This window comes from Xenopus laevis, chromosome 4L (assembly GCF_017654675.1).
Source record: "Xenopus laevis strain J_2021 chromosome 4L, Xenopus_laevis_v10.1, whole genome shotgun sequence".
Classification (NCBI taxonomy): Eukaryota; Metazoa; Chordata; class Amphibia; order Anura; family Pipidae; genus Xenopus; species Xenopus laevis.
This window is the reverse complement of record NC_054377.1, coordinates 70,149,876-70,173,817: the sequence shown is the minus strand read 5'-3', so window position 1 is coordinate 70,173,817 and position 23,942 is coordinate 70,149,876. Positions and strand designations below refer to the sequence as shown.

The following is a 23,942-nucleotide window of genomic DNA, read 5'->3' as shown; positions in this document are numbered from 1 at the left end:
CTTAAGTGCCTTTTCTCCAGCGTGAACAACCCCAAGTTGGCCAGTATTTCCTCATAGCTAAGATTTTCCATACCTTTTACCAGCTTAGTTGCCCTTCTCTGAACCCTCTCTAATTCTACAATGTCCCGTTTAAACACTGGAGACCAAAACTGTATGGCATAATTGTTTCAGCATTAATAATGCATTCTCAGATATGCAAGTTACCCATGACAAGCACTAATGAACCCTCATATTACAGATGCAAGTTTCTGAACTGTGAGCTGATAACAAGCCGTATGGTCCTTCGCCTCATTAGCCTAGAGGACACAGTGTCCATGATTTACAAAAATAATTTTAAATCTGACTCGTCAGACCATAGGATGGTCACTTCACCTCTGTGTATCTCAAATGAGCATGGCATCATTTTTACTTCCTTTTGTGGATGCAGTGACAGACAATTATTTTGGAAGTATTCCTGAGCACATGCAGTGATTTCCACTAGGGATGCACCAAATCTACTATTTTGGGATTTGGGCAAATCCTGAAACTTTCATGAAGGATTTGTCCAAATCCTGAACCCTAATTTGCATATGCAAATTCCTAAATTTGTATATAGAAGCCTTAAAATAAATTGTGCATGTGGCATTTAGGGGAAAAAGGCAATTTCCTTGTTTATGTGATGTTAGTATTCCATTTGGCCAAATCCAAATGCTGCTGACAAAGGCCAAATCCTGGATTCAGTGCAAGTGCATCCCTAATTTCCACCACAGAACCACGTCTGTTTTAAATGTAGTTCCGCCTGAGAGCCCAAAGATCACAGCCATTCAATATTGTCTTTCCCTTATCCCTTGCCTACAGAAATTTCTCCAGATTCTCCTAAATTTCTAGTGATATTATGTTTTGTAAATAATGACATCCCCAAATTCTTACATCAAGGAATGTTACTGTTATGCAATACAGGTTGGGAGCACTGGGGAATGGCACATGGGAAATTTAAAAAAAACAATTGTTTCTCATGATCAGCCCCAGAGCTTTTGAACCAATGTGGATGTGGCTGGTCTTCATGCTGCCCCTTAAAACCCTCCCGCCCTAGGCCCGGGCCTTGGTGGCCTTTCCACAAATCCGGGCCTGATTATAAAAGTGCATGTCATGAAAATGTAACAAGACAGTGCAGTTTAGATTATATACAATTTGTTTAACAATTTGTATTGTAATTAAATATCGTATGCAACACATATACAATGAGATGCTATATTCCACCAACATGCCATTTTTACTTCTGCACAGTGGCTGCTAACACTTATTCAGTGCCAGATTACACATACAGTCAGAAAGGAGTCAGCCTAGCCTTTTCCTACCACATGTCTGTGTTAATTAAACCATTAGGGAGAGTACAGCAGTTGCACATGCTGCTTTCCCTTTTTGCTGACACAGCATCATCTACTGCTTGCTGCATCACTGCAGCATCCTAAAGGATGTAAACATATTTCCATGCAGCATATTCACTAGCAATAAACATCAGTCATTTCTCAATTTCATTGTACTGCTATATCCTTCTATGCAGTGTAATAAGACACAGTATCTGAAAATTAGCACAAGACATAGATTGTATGTATTGTAATATGTTCGTTATATCCAGCATCTTCTCCCTGCAATATGAACGAGCCAGCAAAGGTGCACTCACAGCCAGCAGTTGGACAGTTCTGGATAGGGTATTGAGGGTAGGGCCACCATCAGGGAGGCATAGGAGGGACCTGGCCATCAATTTTTTTTACCTTGTGGGGGGGTGTGGCCACCAATTAAGTTTTTCGACTTTTATGGGGGACCCTGACCACCAATGGGTTGTTTTAACTTGTAGGGGGCCCTGGCAACCAGTGAAGTTTTGTTTTTTTTAACTTTTATGGGGGGCCCCTGACCACCAATAGTTTTTTAACTTGTAGGGGGGAACCTGGCCACCAATGGGTTGTTTTAACTTGTAGGGGGAGCCCTGACCACCAGTGAAGTTTTTTTAACTTTTACAGGGTGTGCCCTGATCATCAATTGTTTTTTTTTTAACTTGTAGGGGGACCTCGACCACCAGTAGGTTTTTAGAATCCATGTTTGTGTGTCTTTTTTACTGTGGTTTGGGGTCTGGGGTGGAGTCTTTGGTTGTGGGCAGTCCCCAGAAAATGGTAATTCTGATGGTGCCCCTGATTGTGGGGCACAGCTGTCCCAGCATTTATGGTCTTTCCATGGACTCTCATAAAGAACACACAGGCATGACTATATTCTTATTCAAAGTACCAAACAGTAAGCACTGTTTTCTTATTATATGAACAGGGATATAATTTAATGCAGTTGGTTAGTTTTAAAAGTCAAGGAAACTCTTAATTGTGTGGTGGGGTGCTGAAATGTTAGATATTAATATTAAATCACTAATGTTTTTTTCCACACACAAATACTCCTTTTTGGAAAAGAATGCACCATCCAAGGAATCTTTCTTTAAGCAGAGCCAGTGCTTCCCTCTGAAGAATAAGGGGAATATATTTATTATGCTGTGTAAAAAAACAGCAGGAAAATACACCAAACATAGGCAGGTTTTGCCGTGTAAAAATCGACATAAAATGTTTACTCGTTTTTTTTCTTTAAGAGTGACTTCTGCCAGATGCAATGTAAAATAACGGCAGCAAATCTGTAGTTCACATGGTGTAAAATTACACACACCTTGATCAATTTGGCATTTATTTTAAACAGCTTTTAACACCGTTCGTTTAACACAGCACAATAAATATACCCGTGTGTTTGCGCAGTAGCGTCAAATCTGAAAATTCTACTCTGCACACACCTGGCTAAATCTAGAGGGATGCCCAGGACAGTGAAGATGGTGACACAGTGCTCCTTTAATAACTTCCCCAAGCCAATGCATTATGTTTTTGAAAAGGGGTTTCAGTCTTGTGGTTTAGCGGTAATATTCACTTAGGAGTGCCTAACATTTTATCCTTCACAGGGAATTAGAGCTTTCTTGGCCCAAAGATTACACGTTCCCTAGGGTTGCCACCTGGCCGCTATTTTACCAGCCTGGCCGGTAAAAATTATGCTTGATGCCAATTTAATTAATAGGAAAAAACAACAAGAATATATAAAAAAAAATTCAGAAAAGGTATAACCCTAATTCCCCTGGAATTTAGCATCTTTGGCAAAAATGATTCAGAGCCAAAAGTTAACCCCAGCTCCTTCTTGCAATCATGTAAAGTTTCTGTGCCCACCCCAATTGCACTTTATGTCAGGGTTTATTAAAGCTTTTCCAGGCTTCACACCCTCATAATCCTTCTGGATTTTCAGTCAGGCTAATTGCTATGTTTTCTGATCAATGATGTATCTACTTTCTTCTGTACCAATATCACAAGAATGTCTTGTGTTGTACAGCAGGTGATGAGTAATTCAAGCGGGAAAGCAACAGGAAGCCTTAGCAAATTGTTAGGCTGTAGTTTGGCCGCCGGGCCTGTAGAGTGCGCTGTTGGCTCTTCTCTTAGTGTCTGGTTCCTCCCTGTCAGTCCCGGAAGCCGCTGAACCCCCGGCCAGGCCTGGCTGCGCTGAGTGCGGCCGCCCCCCTCTTCCTGCGTGCGGCCTCTTGCCGCCTCCCTAGCCCGGGGCTTAGGGGCCTGCTAACCCGAAACCCCGGAGCCATGCCGGGTCCGCAGGCCGGGAGCAAAGCCCGGGTGTATGCCGACGTCAACAGCCTGAGAAGCCGCGAGTACTGGGACTATGAAGCGCATGTTCCCAATTGGGGGTAACTAGCGGGGCACAAGGGTGGTGGTTGTTGAGAATGATTTTTATTTTGCTGGGGTATGTCTGTGGAAAGATAGAGCTTTTGGTGGGCGTGGAACTGATTTATTTGTAGAAACGCGGAATGGAATATGGTGGGAGGAATAAGATGGTGGGCAAAGAGCAGGGAGGTTCTATTCACACATACTATCACCAATTAACACTCACTAGCAATATTAAACCTAGCCATTAGCATTTACACATAGAACAACCATTGTGTTTTCCTATAGTATTAATTCATAGCTGCTCATTCCTGAGGGAAATTCATAGACCCTTTGCTGCTAGTTAGCAAACAAACAATATTAAAGGGGACATAAGCCCTAAACAAATGTATATAGAGCTAATGAAACTGTCATTCTCAGCATCCTGCAAAATCGAATATTATGCTTTTAAATGATCTGGAATAGTAACTGCTGCTAAAAATAGTATCTGTCCCCTTCTGCTCTCTGGTGCTTCTGAGGTTTGAAACAATGCAGCATAAGTTAGCTAACCTGAAAAAGAAATATGCTAGGTTGACTTCTACACGGAGTCAGAACCAGAGGTGCTGAAAGGTACAAATGCGTTCTTTAAAAGACAGGGAGGCTCTTTAAAGACTTATTTTATGCCTATTTGCAAATTATGTTAAACCATTTAATATATTTACGGATCTTGTGATGGAAAATTGATTAACATTATTCGTTAAATTAATCCTGCAAAGTTTTATTGCTTGGTATACACCCTGTTTAAGGATTTAACCTCTTTACGGCAGCAAACTCACTCTTTCTGCCATATGCATTTAATTTTTTATACTAATTGTTAATTTCACCTTTTTCTTTAGCTCTGTAAAGCTGGCCACAGACGCAAAGATCCGATCGTACGATTCAATGTACGATCGGACTTCCCCATCTCCCGACCTGCCACTAACCATAAAGATCAAAGTCTTACCATTCAGATCAAATATAAAGTTGTAAGAACAGATCAGCCGATGTTCTGCCCCTGACAGCAATCGTACGATGGTTAAATCTAGTGACAGTCTCCCTCTGAAAATCGTACGATCTGCAATACATGCAGAGATATTACCCGCAGCCAACAAATTTTCTAACCTGTCCGATCGACCAAACGACCTATCTCCACCGGACGACAAAAGTTGGGACTCTTCAAACACAGTCCGAATATCATACGAATCCTCGATTCGTACGATCGGATCTCTGCGTCTATGGCCAGCTTAAGACCATAAACTATTTAGGATCAGGTGACTAACTCTTTATTCTTCTGTAGGGACAAGAGTTATTTGGGTCAGGTAACATAAGGTTTTTGTGTAGGTCTTGCGGGTGCAGGTCTCCATATAAGCAAGTGTTACTCATTCTTATCATGTCACTTCCAGTTTATTAGTGGGCAGTTGGACATGTGGGTATGGCAGCTGAGGGTCTGGTTGCGTAGCGGGTTTAAGTGGGTAAAAATGCAGATTGCCGTTTAGATTTTCAAAAATTGGACTCTTGCAACAAAGCATCTGAGAATACCCTTTAATTGATAAAAATGGGATTGCCATTTTTGCCTGTAGTATAGGCAATCTTCTGCTGGCAAGGAAATGCAACATTTAACTGCACAAAATGATTACATGTATAGGACCTGTTCTCCAGAATGCCCGGGACCTGGAGTTTTCCAGATAAGTGATGTTTTCACTTAATCACTTAAATATTAAAGGGGTTGATCACCTTTGAGTTCACTTAGCTTTTTTTTTTCAGCAGCTCTTCAGTTTGCAAATTTAGCTATCAAGTTGCTAAGGTACAATTTGCCCTAGCAACCATGCAATGTTTTAAATAAGCGACTGGAAGATGAGTTATAAAAGGTAACAATACCAAGACATTTGTAGCCTTTTCAGAGCATTTGTTTTAGATGGGCGTCTGTGACCCCCATTTGAAAGTTGGAAAGAGTCAGAAGAAGGCAAATAATTCAAAATCAAATTATATAATCAAATTATAAAGAATAGTTAAAGCATTGCTTAGATTTGACCATTCTATAACACCCCACCCTACATAAACCCTCCCAGCCTAGCTGCCCCACCGGGCAAATGCCCCTATGCTTTACTTACCCCTTTGCTCAGATTCTGTCCAGTGGAGTTCACTGACCCCATCTTCAGCCGCTTCCGTAATCTTTGGAATGAGACCACTTCAGGAATTTTCGGGAATACAACAATACAATACATTAAATATAGGGACTAAGTGAGTGCAAATACCCCTGTGGTCCATTGATCCAAAGCAGGGGAATGTGAGCTAAAACACCCCTTGTGTAATGCCCTTAAAAAGACCTCGAAAGGGGGTTTATTTGAGATTTTCTAATTTCTAATGGCTTAAATGATATAATTGTGTTAGGAAGTCACATTTAGGTCTGAGAAAAAGAAACACTAGTTGTGACAATACCTATTTCAATTAGGAGGGTGCTAATTTCATCATTAACTAGCAGCCCTTGCTGCTTTCCAGAACTGTGTGCATGCACTGTATAATAACATTGGAAATCCGTGCAAGGGCAGTATATTAACATTTTAATGCACTGTGCACTCAGTCCTAGACAGCCACATGGTGGGATGGAGGTTAAATTAAGATGGCAGCATGGCGCTCACAAGAAAAGTGCCACAAGCTCGTATGTTTATTCAGGAAAGATGAGCACTGGCCTCAGGTTTAAGGCTACTAATTGTTTTCAGTGTGGTTGCCAAATTGGCGCACCACTCGGTTATAATTTCCTTGTACTTTTAGGGGTAAACTCCACAGGAAATTAAGTATTATGATGTCGGATCAACAAAAGGCATCCTACAAGTCTGATGTTGTTGCAAGGCTTAAAATATAATGGGACTGATACAAAAATCTGATGTGTACACTACATGAAACATTTGCCATTCGAATCAACAAACACGTTGTATGGGAATGCAGCATGCTGCTTTATCATCCGGCGAGATAAAATCTGATGGTGTCTGACCAACTTTTTTTTCCTCAATGAAATACATTGAATGTCGATATGTAGATGCATGAACAAACTGCACTATCTGACTTTAGCTGATCCAACTACATTATAGCTATAGGGGGTTGAGATTGTGTAGGCTACTACCAAATCTTGTGGTATTGCAAGGGAAGATCAGATATGATGTGACCCACAAAATCTGATCAAAATCTCCCGTGGAGCTTTAGACCTAATAAATGACACAAAGAAACAGTCTTTCAGTGAGCACAAAAAACACTAATATTAGAAACTACAACTGTTTTAGCGACTTTGTAGCTCTGCAAATCCTCTTTAGTGATGACTATTATTTACATGTATTCATAAAGCACCGACTTATTCTGCAGCTCTATACGATAATATTGTGTATACACTGAACTTACACATCATGTACAAAAATACAACTGATAACCAATACAAGAGGTAAAGATAGCCCTGCTTATGAACTTTAAATGGCATTTACTTTTGCACTAGATGTTTTACACTCCACTGACACATAGGGAGCACTGTTCCCTATGAAACTGGCCACACAGTTGCAGGTGTGGTGGTTACGAATATGAAAAGTAGGACAAAGTGTGGTTATCTGAACTGCATCCCCACATATATCTCCTGTATCATAGTCTAAGTGGGTAAGCTATCTCGTAACTGGAAAAATGTTTGTGCATTTTATTTATTGCTTGCATTTCATGATGCCAGTTTGTTGGAGAACAACATTCAGCTGTTCAGAGCAAGCCCTTCAGCAGTAAGTTTTTTCCTCAACAGCTGAAGATTTTTTTTTCAATGTTCGTCACCAGAGTGAAATCCTGTCAAGCAAAAAGTAATCAACTAACCAAAGAATTGAGTTCAGCTGTTGTCTGGATGGAAATACAGGGCCTCTTTATAGAGACAGTTGGCAGGATAAGATACTAGCAAATATAGTGCAGGCATTTATCAGGCAATGCAATAATAGGTGCAGAGTTTTCTATATGTCTTGTAACGCATACAAACCAATCATATGCTTGCTTTGATTTTTCAAGCTGCAATAGAGCAATAAATGCTACTGACGGATTGCCAAAATGGAATGAAGTAAACCTATCCTAAATGTAGACTCTGTAGACTGTGGACAATCTTGTCTGGCCTTTTTTTTTTTTTTTTTTTTTTTTTTTTTTTTAAATGCCATCTGGTAGCTTCTTTGATCTCCAGGGTTAAATGTACCTGTATGAACAATAAGTAGTAATTACTTCTTTAAAAAGTCATCACAATGCCTTATATTACATTCTCATTCTGGGTAATAGCGTCACTTGAACTGACTGGCAGCCAGAATGCGTTTATATTCCTCAGGCAGAGAGCAGCACAATAAAAAAGGCAATCAACATAAAAATAAACCTTATAGATAAAGATAAATTGCACATAAATAGCAAATCCCATTATTATAGATAATTTGAAGCAAATATTGAAGCAGAAGCTATCCAAACTCACCACTTGTTGCTGAAAGTTATCTAGTCTCATAACTGCTTTGCACAGGTTGTGCAAATTCAGTTTTATGTTATAAAGTTAAAATACTGTACCATGTATCAGAGTTATAATAATAAACATTTGGATTAATTAACTGGCGGTTACCTGACCAAAGATTCTTTTAGTGAAGTATCGATCCTACTTTTGCAGACTAACTTACTTGAGTACCGTGTCTCTCACATATGTTCAACTATATTTGACGAAGGACAGTCACCACTATATGCTCTGACTAGGATAAACTGTATAGGATTTTGTTAGAGAACTGCAACACAACCATCCACATCTTTTCTTTTGGATCTGGCATTCTTCTTAGTAACATTTCACCTTGTCCCTTCCAACAGAAACCAAGAAGATTATCAGCTGGTTAGAAAGCTTGGACGTGGCAAATACAGTGAAGTGTTTGAAGCTATAAATATCACCAACAATGAGAGGGTTGTGGTTAAGATACTCAAGGTAGGCCTACACAGTGCAGAAAATGCCATTTTCAGATACAATTATTGCAGTGGCTTTAATTTAAAAGAGAACATTTTTTTTTGCTTGGGGTTGCCTTAAGTTAGGCACCCCCCCCAGTGATTGTATTTACTTACCTGACAGCCCGGGCCAGTGCTCTTATCTGCAGAAAACTGCACCAGCCTGGGGTTCTACAAGTAAGCATCACGGAGCAATCCTCTTCCTACTTCATCTTTCTTCTTGCGGCTGCACATGTGCAGTAGAGTGACAAGCCGAACGTTAACGGAAAACCTGTCTTTTTTTTTTATTATACTGCACATGCATCTGCCACGGGAAATTTGAATGATAAAAAAATATATTGGTCTATCGCACTATTGTGGTGCTCACTGGCAGAACCCTGTGTGGGTGCAGTTTTCTGCTAATAGGAGCATGGGGTGTCCAGTAAGTAATTATAAACACTTGGGGGTGCCTAACTTTCTTTCTCCTTTAAGGTTCTGCACTGACACGTTTTATATCTGTTAATCTCTTATATCTGTTAATTATATCTTTTAACAGTGTAACTTTTTTATAGCCTGTGAAGAAGAAAAAAATAAAACGAGAAGTGAAGATCCTAGAAAATTTGCGTGGTGGTACCAACATCATCCGACTCTTAGACACCATCAAGGACCCAGTGGTATGTGTTGGATAAATTGCCCTTCAAGGAAAACGATACCCCCCCAAACATGTAGGCCTCTTTAAAATTAAATCGCATAATACAGCTCATATCTAAAACCCTGCTTCATCTAAGTAAGCTATTTTCATTAAAAATACACCTTTTAAGTACTCTGTGACATTGGGTAATCCTAAATAGAAAATTGGCATTTTAAGTACTATGGGCCACCCCCCTGGGACCATACGATGCATGGTGCACACAAACAACCAAGGGCACACATACATGTTGGGTCACATCATCCAATTAATGGGCAAAGTTTCATCTTTTACTCCCACATTTCTTCCTGTTAGAGCTACATTATTCTAGTCAAATGATATCTGCGGGAGCACACAGACCATAATGAAATGGCGGCTCAAGGTAAAAGATGAAAACGGGCATTATTTATAGTATATATTCCAGTTTGGTAAAATTCTTTAATAGACCAATTTATGCATCTGTTCGTTAAGTATTCATTCTGGAGTTATAGTTTTCCTTTTATAGTCATATGCTGCACTTCTTTCAGCTGGTTGAAACACAGTATTTCTTTTTCAATATCTTTTATTTTTAAGTTTTTTGTAGAAAAAAAATGTACGATCTCAATTAAACATTTATAACAGTATTTTTTTTTTATAGCACTTAATGTACATTAGAAAGTTGCTTAGAATTTCTTTCATTATACTAAAACACATCCCCCAAAAATGCATGAGTTAATAACGCAAGAAGAATCCTGTTTGGAAATTAATTTTGCAAAAGCACAAATACCAAGACATCAGGCAGCCATTTCTCTCATACGTAAGCCACCTGACTTGAAAAGCTGCAGTTTTTCTGTACAGCTGTGTCTGACAACAAAAATACAAATTATAGACTGTGTTACGTCCCCTAAAATAGTTTGCTTTCATGTTTGAAGCTAGTAAAGTTTAACTGGGGGATTGGAAGATGTAGGAGGTTCCAACAGGGATGAGTGAGAATGTGTCTTCAGAGAAGTAATGTGTTTCTATTTATCTCTTCAGGCTCTGACACTTCAGCTGTGTTACTCTTCGTTCTGTCTGCTTGCCCTCTCTCCTAAATGGCACCATAGATATAATGATTACCCCCCTCCTCCCCTGGAGCTGTAGGCGGTAGTGGAGCGTGCTACGTAGGGGATTGGTGAGGTTGACAAGCTAAATTCAAACAGTCTTCTCTTGCACACCAATCCCCACATAGCCCTTCCCTTACTGCCTTCAGCTCCAGGAGGGTACATTTTAAATTTACTGACACGTTCCTAATCATAGGAACGTGTCAATATCAAATATGTGCTGCACCCGGAATAGTTCCTCTCTGCCCCACAAACTGACCCTCTGACACTTCTAAAAGATCTTCTGTGCTGTCTCAGTGACGCTGGGCTTGGGGCAGACCGATCCTTCCATAGGCTAATTACGAATGAAAACAGGACTTCGGTCTATGGAAGGATCGCTCTGACCCCAGCCCAGCGTCACTGAAGCAACATGGAAGATCCGTTAGTAGTCTAAGCGGGTCTGCTGCACAAAGGTTTCCGTCGCTGGGGGCACTTTGAGGGGAACTATTCAGGGTACAGAACCTACTTGATAGTGATACGTTCCTACGATTTTCATAGGAACATGTCAGTATTGCTTTAATTGTGGTGCTTTGCAGGAGCCAGGCCAAGCAAAGAGAATGAAGAGTGATACAGCTGAAGGGGTGTAGAGCCTGTATATCTAAACACATTTTGGCTGGCTTGTTCCCCACCATTGGAACACCACTACAACTCCCCTCACTTCTGACCCTTCAAGGCTTTTTTAGCCCCTCCACAGAAACACATAACTTTCACTCCCATCATTAAGGCTCCCTTCACTTAAGCCCCCCTTTTCTTTACTGGCTATAGGTATGAAAAGAAATTACTTTAAATGAGCTGGTAACAGAGTGTTTAAAAGTATTTCTTAGTAGCCTGCCAGGCAGGAATGAAATACTGGATGTGTGCCTACCCTGCACAGCCTGTGATATCTCTCATCACAGGCATGTGCAGGAAGAGGGAATTGGTATATTGCTGGATGCCCATTAATACTTTATTTTCCAGATAATATTGACTACTGAGTGCAGTTTATAACAAGCCAGTAAATACATTTGAAAAAAATCAACAGTATCCCTTTCAGCTGGTAGTGAACAGCCAGCTTGCTCAATCGGGCAGTTTGTTGAGCTTTTCACTGTCCTTAAACTAAAACGGTAACATGTTAATGAAATATTACTGTTTGATTTGAAAATGTTTACTTTTTTGTAACTTGAAAACAATGTTTATATTATGAGGAGTAGCGCAGTTTTGTAACCTGTTTTACTTCAGAAAAGGCTGTTTTTATGGCAAATATAGGAATTAATTTCCTGGTACGTATGATGCTTTTTGCTTTGTAACTTTCTGGCACTATATGAATAAATACTAATTATAATTTCCTTTCTGGCAAACATCAGTCTTATTGAATTATGGCAACAATTCTGGATGAACAGGGTAACGGCCAGTGTCCCACAAGAGCAACAACCCTTTATCTAAATGCTAATTAAAATGTGTATAACACTGCTTCTTGAAATGCCTCTGGTTGATTAAACAATACGAGTAAAGAGGAAATGAGGGTATACAGAACAGTTAAACATATACAAAATATAAATTACAAATGATAGTAAAAAAAGTGATAATGTTGGCTCAAATTATGCCTTCTGATTGGTGTGCTGACAGACACAAGCCCGGGTCAGCTTGAAAGTGCACACAGAAAGGGATACAGTGCGAAAATGCATACTTTAGCATTTATGCACCGAAATCAGCTTTCCCTATCAGTGCACACTTTCAGGGAAAGGAAGGTTGTGGATCAGCTTTTATAAATTCCAGTGGAGAAACCAGCATGTGTGCCATTAGCCTAAATAATTTGAGCCAAATTTATCTCCTTTTTACGATCATCTGTAATTTGTAGCAGGCGATCGGCTTTTCTTTATTGGCGTATGAACACTGGCAGATCAATTTATCATGTGCTACTTAAGATGGACAAATTCAGTGTTTTCACCCAATAAAAATTATATATTACTAATGGTGGGTTCCTCCTTGTTCTCAATAAAATAACACAGATAAACAGCATAGACAAATTAAGGTGCATTGTAACCCAATTACTGATTATTACTTGATATTTACTTTTTCACCATATGTGGAGTACAATACAGTTTCCATATATTATAATTATTATTCCAGATAATGGTTTATGGATAATAGATTCCATGTATACATTTTGATGTGTTTCGCATACATTTTAATAAACACATTTGACCATAAGTCTGTGTTCAAAAGGTAGGGTTCCACTTAATACCAGATTCAATTCAAGATATGGCTGAGAAAAAAGGGACTTTTTTGGTGCAACTTTGCAGTTTTAATCCTTTTTAAAAACTTCATGCATTTCAGTGTTCTAAAGGACCCGTAACATAATTTTTTCATTATTCATTGATTTCTGTCTGATTTAAAGGACCAGTAACATATTTTTTTTTAATTTGTTAGTATAGAATGAAAAAAAACCACAAAGACAAATTAAACTTTTAAATCGCTAAGTCTTTATTAAGAAATAATTTAGTAAAACTGCTTCCGTTTCTCTGCAGAAAAGGCAAAACGTTGTCGATCCATCATGCGGCGCTTGATTTCTCCTCCCTGGCTATCTCCTATAAGGAAGGCAGGGAGGAGAAATCGAGCGCCACACGATGGATCGCTTTTTCTTAGGCTTATGATCTAAAAGTTTAATTTGTGTTTGTTTGTTTTTTCGTTCTATACTAATGAATTAAAAAAAAGTGTTACTGGTCCTTTAAATCAGACAGAAATCAATGAAAATACGTCTTGTTATTCAATGCTGGATCATAAGTTGCTGATCTGGCTTGATCAAAAGCCTGCAGCACTGAAAAGGATAATATTCGTTTATACTTATTCTTTCAACATAAATTTACAAAAACTTTTTTGTATTTCATGTACGTTTATAGTCCTGTTTTTAATATACCTACAGTCCAAGACTCCAGCCCTTGTTTTTGAATACATCAATAATACAGATTTTAAGGTAAGTGCACATTTCTTCAGTATTTTGTTATACTGTGTAGATTATAACCATATAACTGCATATTTCTTTTTGTAGACCTATTGCTCAAAGTATTAAACAGGCATACATTTTACCTGTCCTATCTGCAGTTTACTTCTATCATGCATTTTGCTGATATGGAATGGCCACAGCATGTCCGTTAGCTCAACCTACTACTATTGGAAATATCTTTAGATATGTTTTGTGTATTTTATGTTTAGTATTTTTTTCAAACAGTTCATGAAATGTTATTCCCAAGGCTAATGTTACACAAGGCTGCTTCTCCGCCTGGGGAAACAGCTGATTCAAGCAGATCCACACCCATCCTCTCCCTCTGTTAAGTATACTGGCAGCCATTGTGTTGGCCTGTGTGCATATGAAGCAGATTTTATCATGAGAATATATACCTTAGTGCAGGGGTCCCCAACCTTTTTTACCCGTGAGCCACATTCAAATGTAAAGAAAGTTGGGGAGCAACACAAGCATGAAAAAGTCCCTTGGGCTGCCAAATATGGGCTGTGATTGACCAATTATTAGCCCTATGTGGACCGACAGCCTACAAGAGGCTCTACTTGGCACTATACTTGATTTTTATGCAATTAAAACTTGCTTTCAAGCTTGGTATTCGAAAAAAAAGCACTTGCTTTGAGGACCCCGAGAGCACATCCGAGGGGTTGGAGTGCAACATGTTGCTCACGAGCAACTGGTTCGGGATCACTGCCTTAGTGTTTCTGTGCCAAAATCTGCTCCGTGTGTGTGAATACATGCTGATGCTGTGCCTGTCAGTACACATAATGCAATGGTTGTATGGGTGCTGATTGGCAAGAATCTTTAGATACTGTTTATGCACCTTGTTTGAATATTTGAATGTTGAATATCTGCTTCCCATAGAGATAAATGGCATATATGTGGTTACAGACAGATCACCACTGACACTTATTTCAGCCTTTATGAGAGGTGACCTGCCATGAAACCCAGATCTCTCCTCCAGGCTGTTTTCGAAGTTATAACAAACAATATGTTGGCTGAATGACATGTTAAAGAAATGTTCTAATTATTTAACTTTTTTCATGTGTTTTCTTTTTTTTGTTTTCCTTTTTCACATATAGCAGTTGTATCAGATTCTAACTGACTATGATATCCGCTTTTACATGTATGAACTTCTTAAGGTTAGTACCATTCTTTTGTTTCTTTCGCAGGCTCTCAACAAATTTCATGTTTGTTTTGTTTGGCATGAATGGCCAGCTTTTTAGGTTTCTTAGTAGATTTGTGATTGTGCTTTCATGACTAAAAAGTAGTTTGGCTTTGCATTCAATTTAAGATTTTGACATTTAGAACAAAAAGAGCGGATTTGTGTTTAAAACACAATAAGGATACAAGGTATCCTTGTATCATGGGGTGAAAGCAATAGGATGTTTTATTATTAGAATGTCTATTTAAATATTTTCTCATAATGTGCAAGGATTGAACTCTCCAAATAAACACATGGCAGCATTTCAGATGTATCACCTTCTCTCCCCTGACATATGTCTACAGGAGACAAATTTTACAAAACGTTTCCCTAAATTTTTTCATAAGCATTATACCATGAATTTTCTGTCTTCAGATATCTGTAAGCATAGGGGGGTTGCAATCTTTTTCAGTAGGCATTTTCCATATATAGTTACTGAGACTAAGATTGGTGATAAGGGTCAATATATTGTGATACAAGGGACTTTGTATGATAAGACATATGTGATTTTATCTACATATGCACCTGTGGATTCTCCTTTAACTTTCTTCGTGTCTATGGTTAAATATTTACCATATCCTTTTCCTGGTAGGGTAATATGGGCTGGGGATTTCAACCTTCCTTTTAATTATTTGCTGGATAGATCTTCTTTAACCTCAATATCTCACCAAAAGCATGCAGAAGATCAATAAACTTCTCCAAGACTTTAGTTTACTAGATACATGGAGGGAGGTGAATGGTAATAGGACAGATTACATGTTCTACTCCCATCCCTATAATAGTTACTAGAGAATTGACTATATCTTAGTAAAATCTTCAGATGCAAGGGCACTTCTTGAGTCTAGACTTTTATATTGTGCCCGGTCTGACCTTGATATTGTAATGTCAGTTCTGGATTTGCAAGCTCCAACTTTAATACGTCCAACTTGGAAATTAAATGAGTTCCTTCTAGCAGACCCAGAGTGTATTACATTTTTCATCATATGTCACCAGCTTGGATATGGGTAACATATAAAGCTTTTATTAGGGGATCTTTAATTATATATGCCTCTAAGAGGAATAAAAGAAAGACAGACAGGCTTGCAAGTCTAGAATAGACCATATCCTACAATAGGTAATAGAAACTTATTTGAGGAAGTGAGGAAGGGCATGTCATAGAGGGAGCAGAGAAAGTTATTTGCAAAACAAATTTTACATTTAATAAATTTGCCAAACTCAAAAAAAAAAATGCTGGCTAATTTGTTGAGCAGGCCAACGTAGAACTGCAATCAATAAGATTAGATTTGCCGATGGTTGAATCTGAAAGTTAGGAAAATGAAGGGTGGGAAAGAACCATGCCACCTAGCATGCAAGTAAAAAAATGTAACCTCCTTGTTTGTGTGACAGAAAGTCACATGATTTTTAGGATATGAATTCACTTCAGCCAGGCACTTAAACTAGGCTGAATTCTTCTGAAAAGGCTGAATCTCAAACCAAATCCTGGATTTGGTGCATCCCTAACTTATTCGTAGTAGAAATAACCTCTAAAACAAATTGAAATTTTGATAAATAGGCCTCCCGATGTTTACATTACTGCATTAACAAGAGGAAATTTTAACTAGGCATCGGAAAAAACTTTATAGAAAATGTTAAAAGAGCACCAATCATAACTGAAATCATTTACTAAGTAAATACACTATGTGAAAGTTCAAGAAATCTGATTTTTAAAAGTTAGAATTGTTTGTATAATGTAATTGTAAATCATCAGCTCACTATACCTTCTGCAAAATCTCCCCTATCTCCACTGCATTTCTAGTTGAGGCAGGCATCTTGGATTTCACTGCCTCCTTTTACCTATATCTCCACAGCCAACTACAGCTCTGAAATCTTGCACATGCTCAGTTGAAATTCCTTGGCTGCCTAGCAACCCCTCTAAGCTATATTCAAATCAGCCAAACCTCTGTGTTAGCTGCTGTTCAGTAGTGCTGCCACCTATCTGGAAGTTAGTGTGTGTCCTTCATTTGCATAATGACATCACCAGCAGGGGACAAGATAGGGAAATATCCTGATACTTCTAGTTGAGTAATTCACTAAAGCTAGGCATTCTGGGTAGAATACTCAGGGTGTTGCTTCAATCTGAGCATGCTTGTGAACACATTTGCATGTTAGTGTCACAATATGGACTCCCTCAGTGAAAGAACCCATTTGACAACACTGCTGTTTTTTTTTATTTTGTATTTTTTTCAAAAAAACTATATGTACCGTAGTTTGATTAAACTTGTTTAGGTTGTACTGGTCTGATTGTTAATGTGATTTTGGTGATAGTTGCCCTTTAAATGGATATATTTGGAAAAATTACATTCGCAGCACCTAATAGAAATTCAGAAAGTGAAACAGATATTTAAAAGGGTAAATTTTGAATAATATCACTTTGTTAAATTCGGCTCTATCGTTATGGTTCCAGAAATACAAGTCAGATACAGCTAAACATGGTGATGGCCACTTCTTCTTCCATATACCACCTTTTAAAAAATATTTGGAGTAAATAAGCAAGTTTACATTTTGGTTTCTTTTAGGCTCTTGATTATTGCCACAGTCAAGGAGTGATGCACAGAGACGTGAAACCACATAATGTCATGATTGATCACCAGCAAAAAAAGGTACAAGCATAAATGACTTACTCTTGTCCCAGCAGTGTTAACTTTTGTTTTTCTGCATTGCAATATCTGACTTTTTTTTCTTTTCTTTTGTCAACCAAGAAATTTGCTATGCTTTTCTAAGTCACCAGCTGGTTTCTTGCTCAGTTTTCAAATATTTAACATTCTGTTGTTACTTAGTTGTTGCATAGTACTTTTGGTTGAAAAACAATAACTTCCATTCCCTGATTTTACCTTATTTATTTAAAAAAGTTTGATTTAATCGACTCGGGTGTAAAAAAAAAAAAATCTAACTTTTTCCCAAAAATTGCTCGATTTTTTTAGGCTTTGTACCAAATTGCTAGATTTTTTTTAGGCTTTTTACCGAATTGCTCGATTTTTTTTTTTTTTTCCACGAAAAGCCAGAATAATTTTAGCCTAAAGAGCCAGAAACGGTCGAATTTTCGGGTTAATTCCAGTGCAGACAACAGAAACTTAAAAATAGTATAGGGACTTCTGCCATTGACTTATGCACAACCATGGCAGATCTGAGATGGTGGATTTTCAGATTCAGGCTTTTGCTGCATTCGGCTTTAATAAATCACGAAAAACTCGAGTTAAAAAAAGAAAACCTGAAAAATTAGTTTTGCCCCCAAAAAGTCAGATCGGAGTTTAGTAAATAACCCCCTTTATGTCTATAGAAGACCTGCCTTCATGATAGTTGATCCAGAGAAAGTGTAACCGTCATATTTCTCATCATTTAGCTCAGATTGATAGACTGGGGCTTGGCAGAGTTTTACCATCCGGCACAGGAATATAATGTCCGTGTTGCATCACGATATTTCAAGGGCCCCGAGCTGCTGGTGGATTATCAGGTAAGTGATATGTCACGTTTGTTAAAGTGCAGGTAACATTATTGAAAATGTTAAGTTATAGTTCTGAGGAGGTGTTTCAGAACAGTTTTGGCTTGCTTTGTTACCTTTTATCATTTGTGCTCTCTTTCCGAAGTCGCCCAAAGTTTCCTCGTGTGGCCACTTGGGCGACTTGGAAAAACTAAATGATCCGAGTGCTATCCTGTCGGCGATTCACACTCTAGCTTGCAGGAAGGCATTAAGAGGAGATTAGTCGCCCGCAAAAGAGGCGATTTGTCACTGGGTGACTAATCTCCCCCAGTATCTACGTGTGCCACCACTCTTAAAGTACTTGTTTTTATCCCATTCTAGCAGTCAGTCGTTATATTGTTGCATTGGAATTGAATATTTAGCCCAAACTCTGAAATGGACATACAAATATGTATGTATGATAGGCAACACTGTATACTATTACAGTATAGAAAACTTCACATTAGGAAAACTATTTTATATTAAATAATAGTAAATAAGTATAAAAATTACAGTGCCATGAAGTAAAAGACAGATATAGACGGAGATAAAGTGCCATAATGTAAAAGACATATTAGGAAGGAATGCATGCCCTGGAGAGCTTACAGTTGAAATGGGCAGATAACATACAGTCACAAATAGAATGACAAATGCACAAAGGTTTGGGAATTGACCCTTCATTTTCAGGAGCAGTGCTCCAGAAGGCGGGGTCTGAGTTTGTGTTTGAAGGGGTTCAAAGAGTGTTCCTTACAGAGAAATTCAGGGCTAGAATTCCAGGGGCAAGGAGCAGCAAAGTAGAAAGGTTTAAGACAAGATAGCAGTGGGTGTTGATGGTAGAGTATGAGCAGATTCCCTCTTAAGAGAGAGCAAGAGGAATCTAGCTGCAGAGTTTAAAATTGATTGCAAGGGATAGAGTTAGGAGTCGGGGAGACCGGTTATTAAGAGGCTGCAGTAGACTTAGAGGTATATGTTGTAATGTTACAGAGGAAAAATCCCCGGGTATGACAGTGGCATTCATTTGATTCAGGTCCAGACTGAGAATTAAAATAGGCCCTGGCATTTCAGGTACACAGAGGCCTAAACAGACCCCACCAGCCCACTAAATACTGACTTTCTATCGCACCTTATAGCAGCCCCTCATTTGCTAGAACCCACAGATTGCCAGTCCGGGCCTGATTTGATTAGAGAAGAGTAACCCCAAGACAGTGTGCCAAATCAACAGAATCAATGGGGTTGTTCAACTTTAAATTAACTTTTAATATGTTATAGAATAGCTAATTCTAAGCAATGCATCAATTGGTCTTAATTTTTTTATTATGTATAGTTTTTTAATCATTTGCCTTTTTCCTCTCTTTTTTCCCTCTTTCCAACTTTCGAATGGGGGTCACTGACCCCATTACACAACAAATGCTCTGTAGGCTACAAATGTATTATTGTTGCTACTTTTTTCAATATTTTTTATTGAAGATGTTTTAGGTTACAACATTTGTTTTCCCCCTTATTGTTGTTACACATTTTATGACATCTTATTTTCAAATATGGCATTAGTTGTTAAACACACAATGTATTATTTTGTATAATTTTTCAAATCAACGATGCCTATATGATATCCCTATAATTGGGGTGGTTGTATGGTGTACATATTTAAGAAAATAGTAAATACGAGGGGTAAATACGGAGGTAACTAACAAATAAATAACCACTGGTGTTTGCTCTGGGGCAAGTTAAACCTGCTAAACATCATCTTAGCTGTTTTCAGCCTCTAAAGCAGTGGTCATTGGGTAAGGGATACATTTTTGCTGGTGTAAGATACCAGCGCATAAGGAATTTATATCCTGCCTCCAATAAGACCGTATTCACTGAGCTATGTTTCAGGTAAGCCCATAGTTTAAACCATTCCTCCTCTGTTATAGTACTCCCTAAGTCTTTCTCCCAAGCTTTAATATATAGAAGGTTGGTGACTTCTTTAGAGGATGTCATATTACAATATAGGAGTGAGACTGCTTTAGGAGGTGGGGTGTCGTTCACGCACCATCTTTCAAAGTAAGTCTGAACTATTGCGTCAGGTTCTCTCTGTTCCCAACATTTTTTAGCCCAGTGAAGAAGTTGAGAAGCTCGAAACAATTCCAAGTTTGGAAGCTTATGCGTTTCAGTGAGATGGGCCAGAGTGTATGGACCTCTGACACTGAGAATATTGGCAATTCTATTTATTTTCTTGGATATACACCATGAAAAAGGATATGTTTGGACCCCTGGACTAAAATGAGGGTTACCAGTAATTGGAACTGCAGGGGTATGTGAGGTTGCCAAAGAATATTGCTTAGCGGTCTGATCCCATAGATTCGGAGTGTTTATTAAGCTTGGGCTCAATAATGTTGGTTGTACTGACTTTGATGCCCAGATTAGAGCATCCACAGTATAAGGGTGAGTTAAATGGTTTTCCAGCTCAACCCACAGCGGAGGTTGACTTTGTATATGAAGTATAGGAATCTGGGCCAGCTTTGATGCTATGAAGTATTTTCTTAGGTTTGGAAGGCCCAAACCACCTTCTAGAGGTCTCCTATACTAACTCTTGGGGGTTTAGCTTTCCAAATGAAGGATATGATATGTTTTTCAAGTCCTTTGAGGTCTTTTATTTTGATATTGATTGGTAGTACTCTGAACAGGTATAGGAGTTTGGGGAGGAGTGTCATTTTTACTGCCGTCAACCTACCTATCCAGGAGATGTGATACCTACTCCAATCCTCCAACATCTTTTGTAATTTTTTGTATGTGTAGGGATAGTTAGCTTGATATAGCTGATTGTACCATGTAGTGAACCTAATGCCCAAAATTGTGATAAACTTTGTACGCCAGTGAAATTCAAAGTTTATGGATAATAACTTTACTTGATCAGGGGGAAGATTGATGTTGAGAGCTTCCGTTTTTGTGGAATTAAGTATCAATCCAGAGAGAGACCCAAATCTTTGTAGAATTCAATATATATTTGGTAGTGATGTTAAAGGCCGAGATATTATTGCAGTAACGTCATCTGCAAATAGGCTTAAGATATGTTCATTAAAACCCAATTGTAGCCCGTCTATGTCTGGATCTCTGCTTATTGCAATTGCTAAAGGCTCAATCATTAGGTCACACAGTAAAGGGGATAAAGGACAACCCTGTCTTGTGCCTCTTTCTATGGGAAATGTCGCTGAGGAATGAGATCCTATTGTAACGCTACCGACTGGGTTATGGAAAATTGCTCTAATCCAGTCAATAAAAGATGGGCCGAAACCCCATTCACCTAATGTATGATAGAGGTAGGGCCAATCGAAGGCCTTTTTTATATCTAGCTTTAAAAGCATAGATGGTACCTTGAGTCTGAAGGCATGGCTCACCAATATTGTGAGTCTACGGATTGCATCCGATGTTTGTCTTTCCCGCACAAAACCCACCTGATCTCTATGAATCATATAGGGCAAGATTCTATTTAAACGTTCTGCCAGAATTTTAGCTAGGATTTTAATGTCTATATTTAGTACCGAAGTTTCTGCAATCCGTAAGATCTACCTGTGACTTTAGGAATAGGTGTGATATTTGCAGTTAATGTTTGTTGTGGGAGGGCGTCTCCAGTTATTACGCTTATTGTTCCATATGTCCCGGAAGCATATATTTTGTAACTTAACCAGTCCATTGGGTGGGTACGAAACCAATATAAAATTCTAGATACTATACTCATTGTTATAATATTAATCCTGCCAAACCAAGATTCTAATTCATCTATCAAGTGCTTGATGAAATTCTTATAGTTAACTTTGCTTAACGTGTTGTAACAGTCAGTTAGCAAACCCCCAAGTACTTGATAGATGTATGTGTCCATTCAAAGTTAAGTTTCAGAAGCTTTATCATGATAAGTGACACAAATTAAGTGATAAGGCCTCTGATTTAGATACGTTGATTTTAAGCCCTGAAACCAGATAGAACTTAATTAAGACATTGGGGTGCCCCTCTCTCTGCTCCACGATATCAGGTCAACCACCCTTCATATGTTATCTGACGGTTTTCTATTAGGGACAAAGCCGGCCTGGTCGCTGTCAAGGAGGGTATGCAGAAATGTGTTTTGCTAATATTTTCCCTATTCACTTCATGTTGTGGTTCAGTATAGTAATTGGTCTGTGGTTCTCCACTAGGTTACTATCTTTATTGGGTTCCGGGATAGCTGTTATAAATGCTCTAAGGGCTCTTACTGACGAGCATTTTTACCTGCGCTCCCCTGGGTTCCGTTTTTCTGCGTTTAGCTGCAGGGGAGCGCAGGAATAGAAGCATTACATTTTTTTCCAATGGGGCTGTACTCACACAGGCGCGTGTAGGTGCCGAATGCAGGAAAAATGCAGCATGTTGCATCTCAACCTGCGGCTGAAAGCAGAAAAACAGAACGCAGGGGAGCGCAGGTAAAAACGCTAGTCAGTAAGAGCCCTAAGGGAGTCTGGGGCATATTGTTTCCCTTCTCCTATTGAGTTAAACAGATTTACAATATGGGGGGGTCAGCTCCTTAGAAAAGGCCTTGCAGTAGTGGCCTGTGAACCTATTTGGTCCTGGGGCCTTTTGTTTTTTCAGAGATTTTATAGCCAATATACTTCTTCCGTGGTTATAGGTTGGCCATAAAGGCTTTCTATTCAGGTGTTAAGGTGGGAGTCCCTATAGCCTGAAAAAGTAGGTCTGCTTTGTGTTTATCACATTTTGTCTGGTGCCTATACAGTTGGGAGTAGAATTCTTTGAACGTTTCTGCTATCTTTTGGGGGTTAGGTGTGATAGCCCCTATTCTTGTTAGTAAGCTATATGATGGGGTAACTTTATTCATATTCCATAATTCATATTTCATAGGCTGTTTTTCTGCATCCTCCATAAGATATAGGTTTTGCTCAGTTTTAAGTTGTCTAATGTGTCTGGAGCCTCTGTTTTCTCTAAATGCTTGTTCAGCCTTTTCCAATTGGAGAGTTAATTTTTCCCCTTCTTTTTTCCGTTTGGGGCATATTTTAATAAGGATAACCCTGATATAGGTTTTATGTGCTTCCCAGATAATAAAGTTAAGATCTGGGTTGTCATTAATTTGAAAATAGGAGGCTAATTCTCCTTCAATTTGTGTGCTGACTTGAGCTCATTTAGGAAAATTTAAATTTTGCAGTAATACCTGCACAGGATTGTGATCTGACCAAGAGCACAATGGAATTTTTGCTGAAATAACATTCGGTGTTAATGAGACTCTGAGCAACACATAATCTATTCTAGAATAAGTTACTTTAAATTAGAGTAAAAAGTGTAATAATTTTTAAAGGGATTGTGCTCTCTCCAGGAATCAACCAGTCCCATATTTTTAAATTTGGTTTGTATTACTTTGGATATAGATTCTAACATATTTTTTATTAGGATTCAGAAGATCGTATCTGTTGCTTCTTGTGTTTAATGTTGCATTTAAGTCTCCTCCGATTATAAATTGTCCCTGGTTGTGCTTAGACAGGAATGTGAAGAACCTATCATAAAATTGACTTTGTCCTTTGGGCTATAAACTGATGCCAATGTATTGAGCGCCTCCAATATATTGTATACAATAATTACAAAGTGACCCTGTGGGTTTGGTACATATTTCAATAACTTAAAATGTAAATTTTTGCTAATAAAGATCCCTACCCCTTTCTGCTTTTTTTCAGCGCTAGCTAAAAAAAAGTGGAAATTGTCTGTGAAAATAATTTGGGTCCTCAACCG

The 23,942-nt window shown here is 38.6% G+C and overlaps 1 protein-coding gene across 3 annotated transcripts in view; it reads left to right on the top strand.

Moving 5' to 3' along the window:
* The first annotated feature begins 3,475 nt into the window (after positions 1 to 3,475).
* csnk2a2.L (casein kinase 2 alpha 2 L homeolog) overlaps positions 3,476 to 23,942 on the top strand; it is a 29,124-nt gene continuing 8,657 nt past the window's right edge. The window contains exons 1-7 of one of the 3 annotated variants that reach the window (XM_018256654.2): positions 3,476 to 3,748; positions 8,589 to 8,700; positions 9,269 to 9,370; positions 13,405 to 13,455; positions 14,586 to 14,642; positions 17,260 to 17,343; positions 18,084 to 18,194. In XM_018256654.2, coding sequence (XP_018112143.1) covers positions 3,645 to 3,748; positions 8,589 to 8,700; positions 9,269 to 9,370; positions 13,405 to 13,455; positions 14,586 to 14,642; positions 17,260 to 17,343; positions 18,084 to 18,194 — 621 coding nt within the window. In that variant the 5' untranslated portion in view covers positions 3,476 to 3,644. 3 annotated transcript variants of the gene reach the window in all.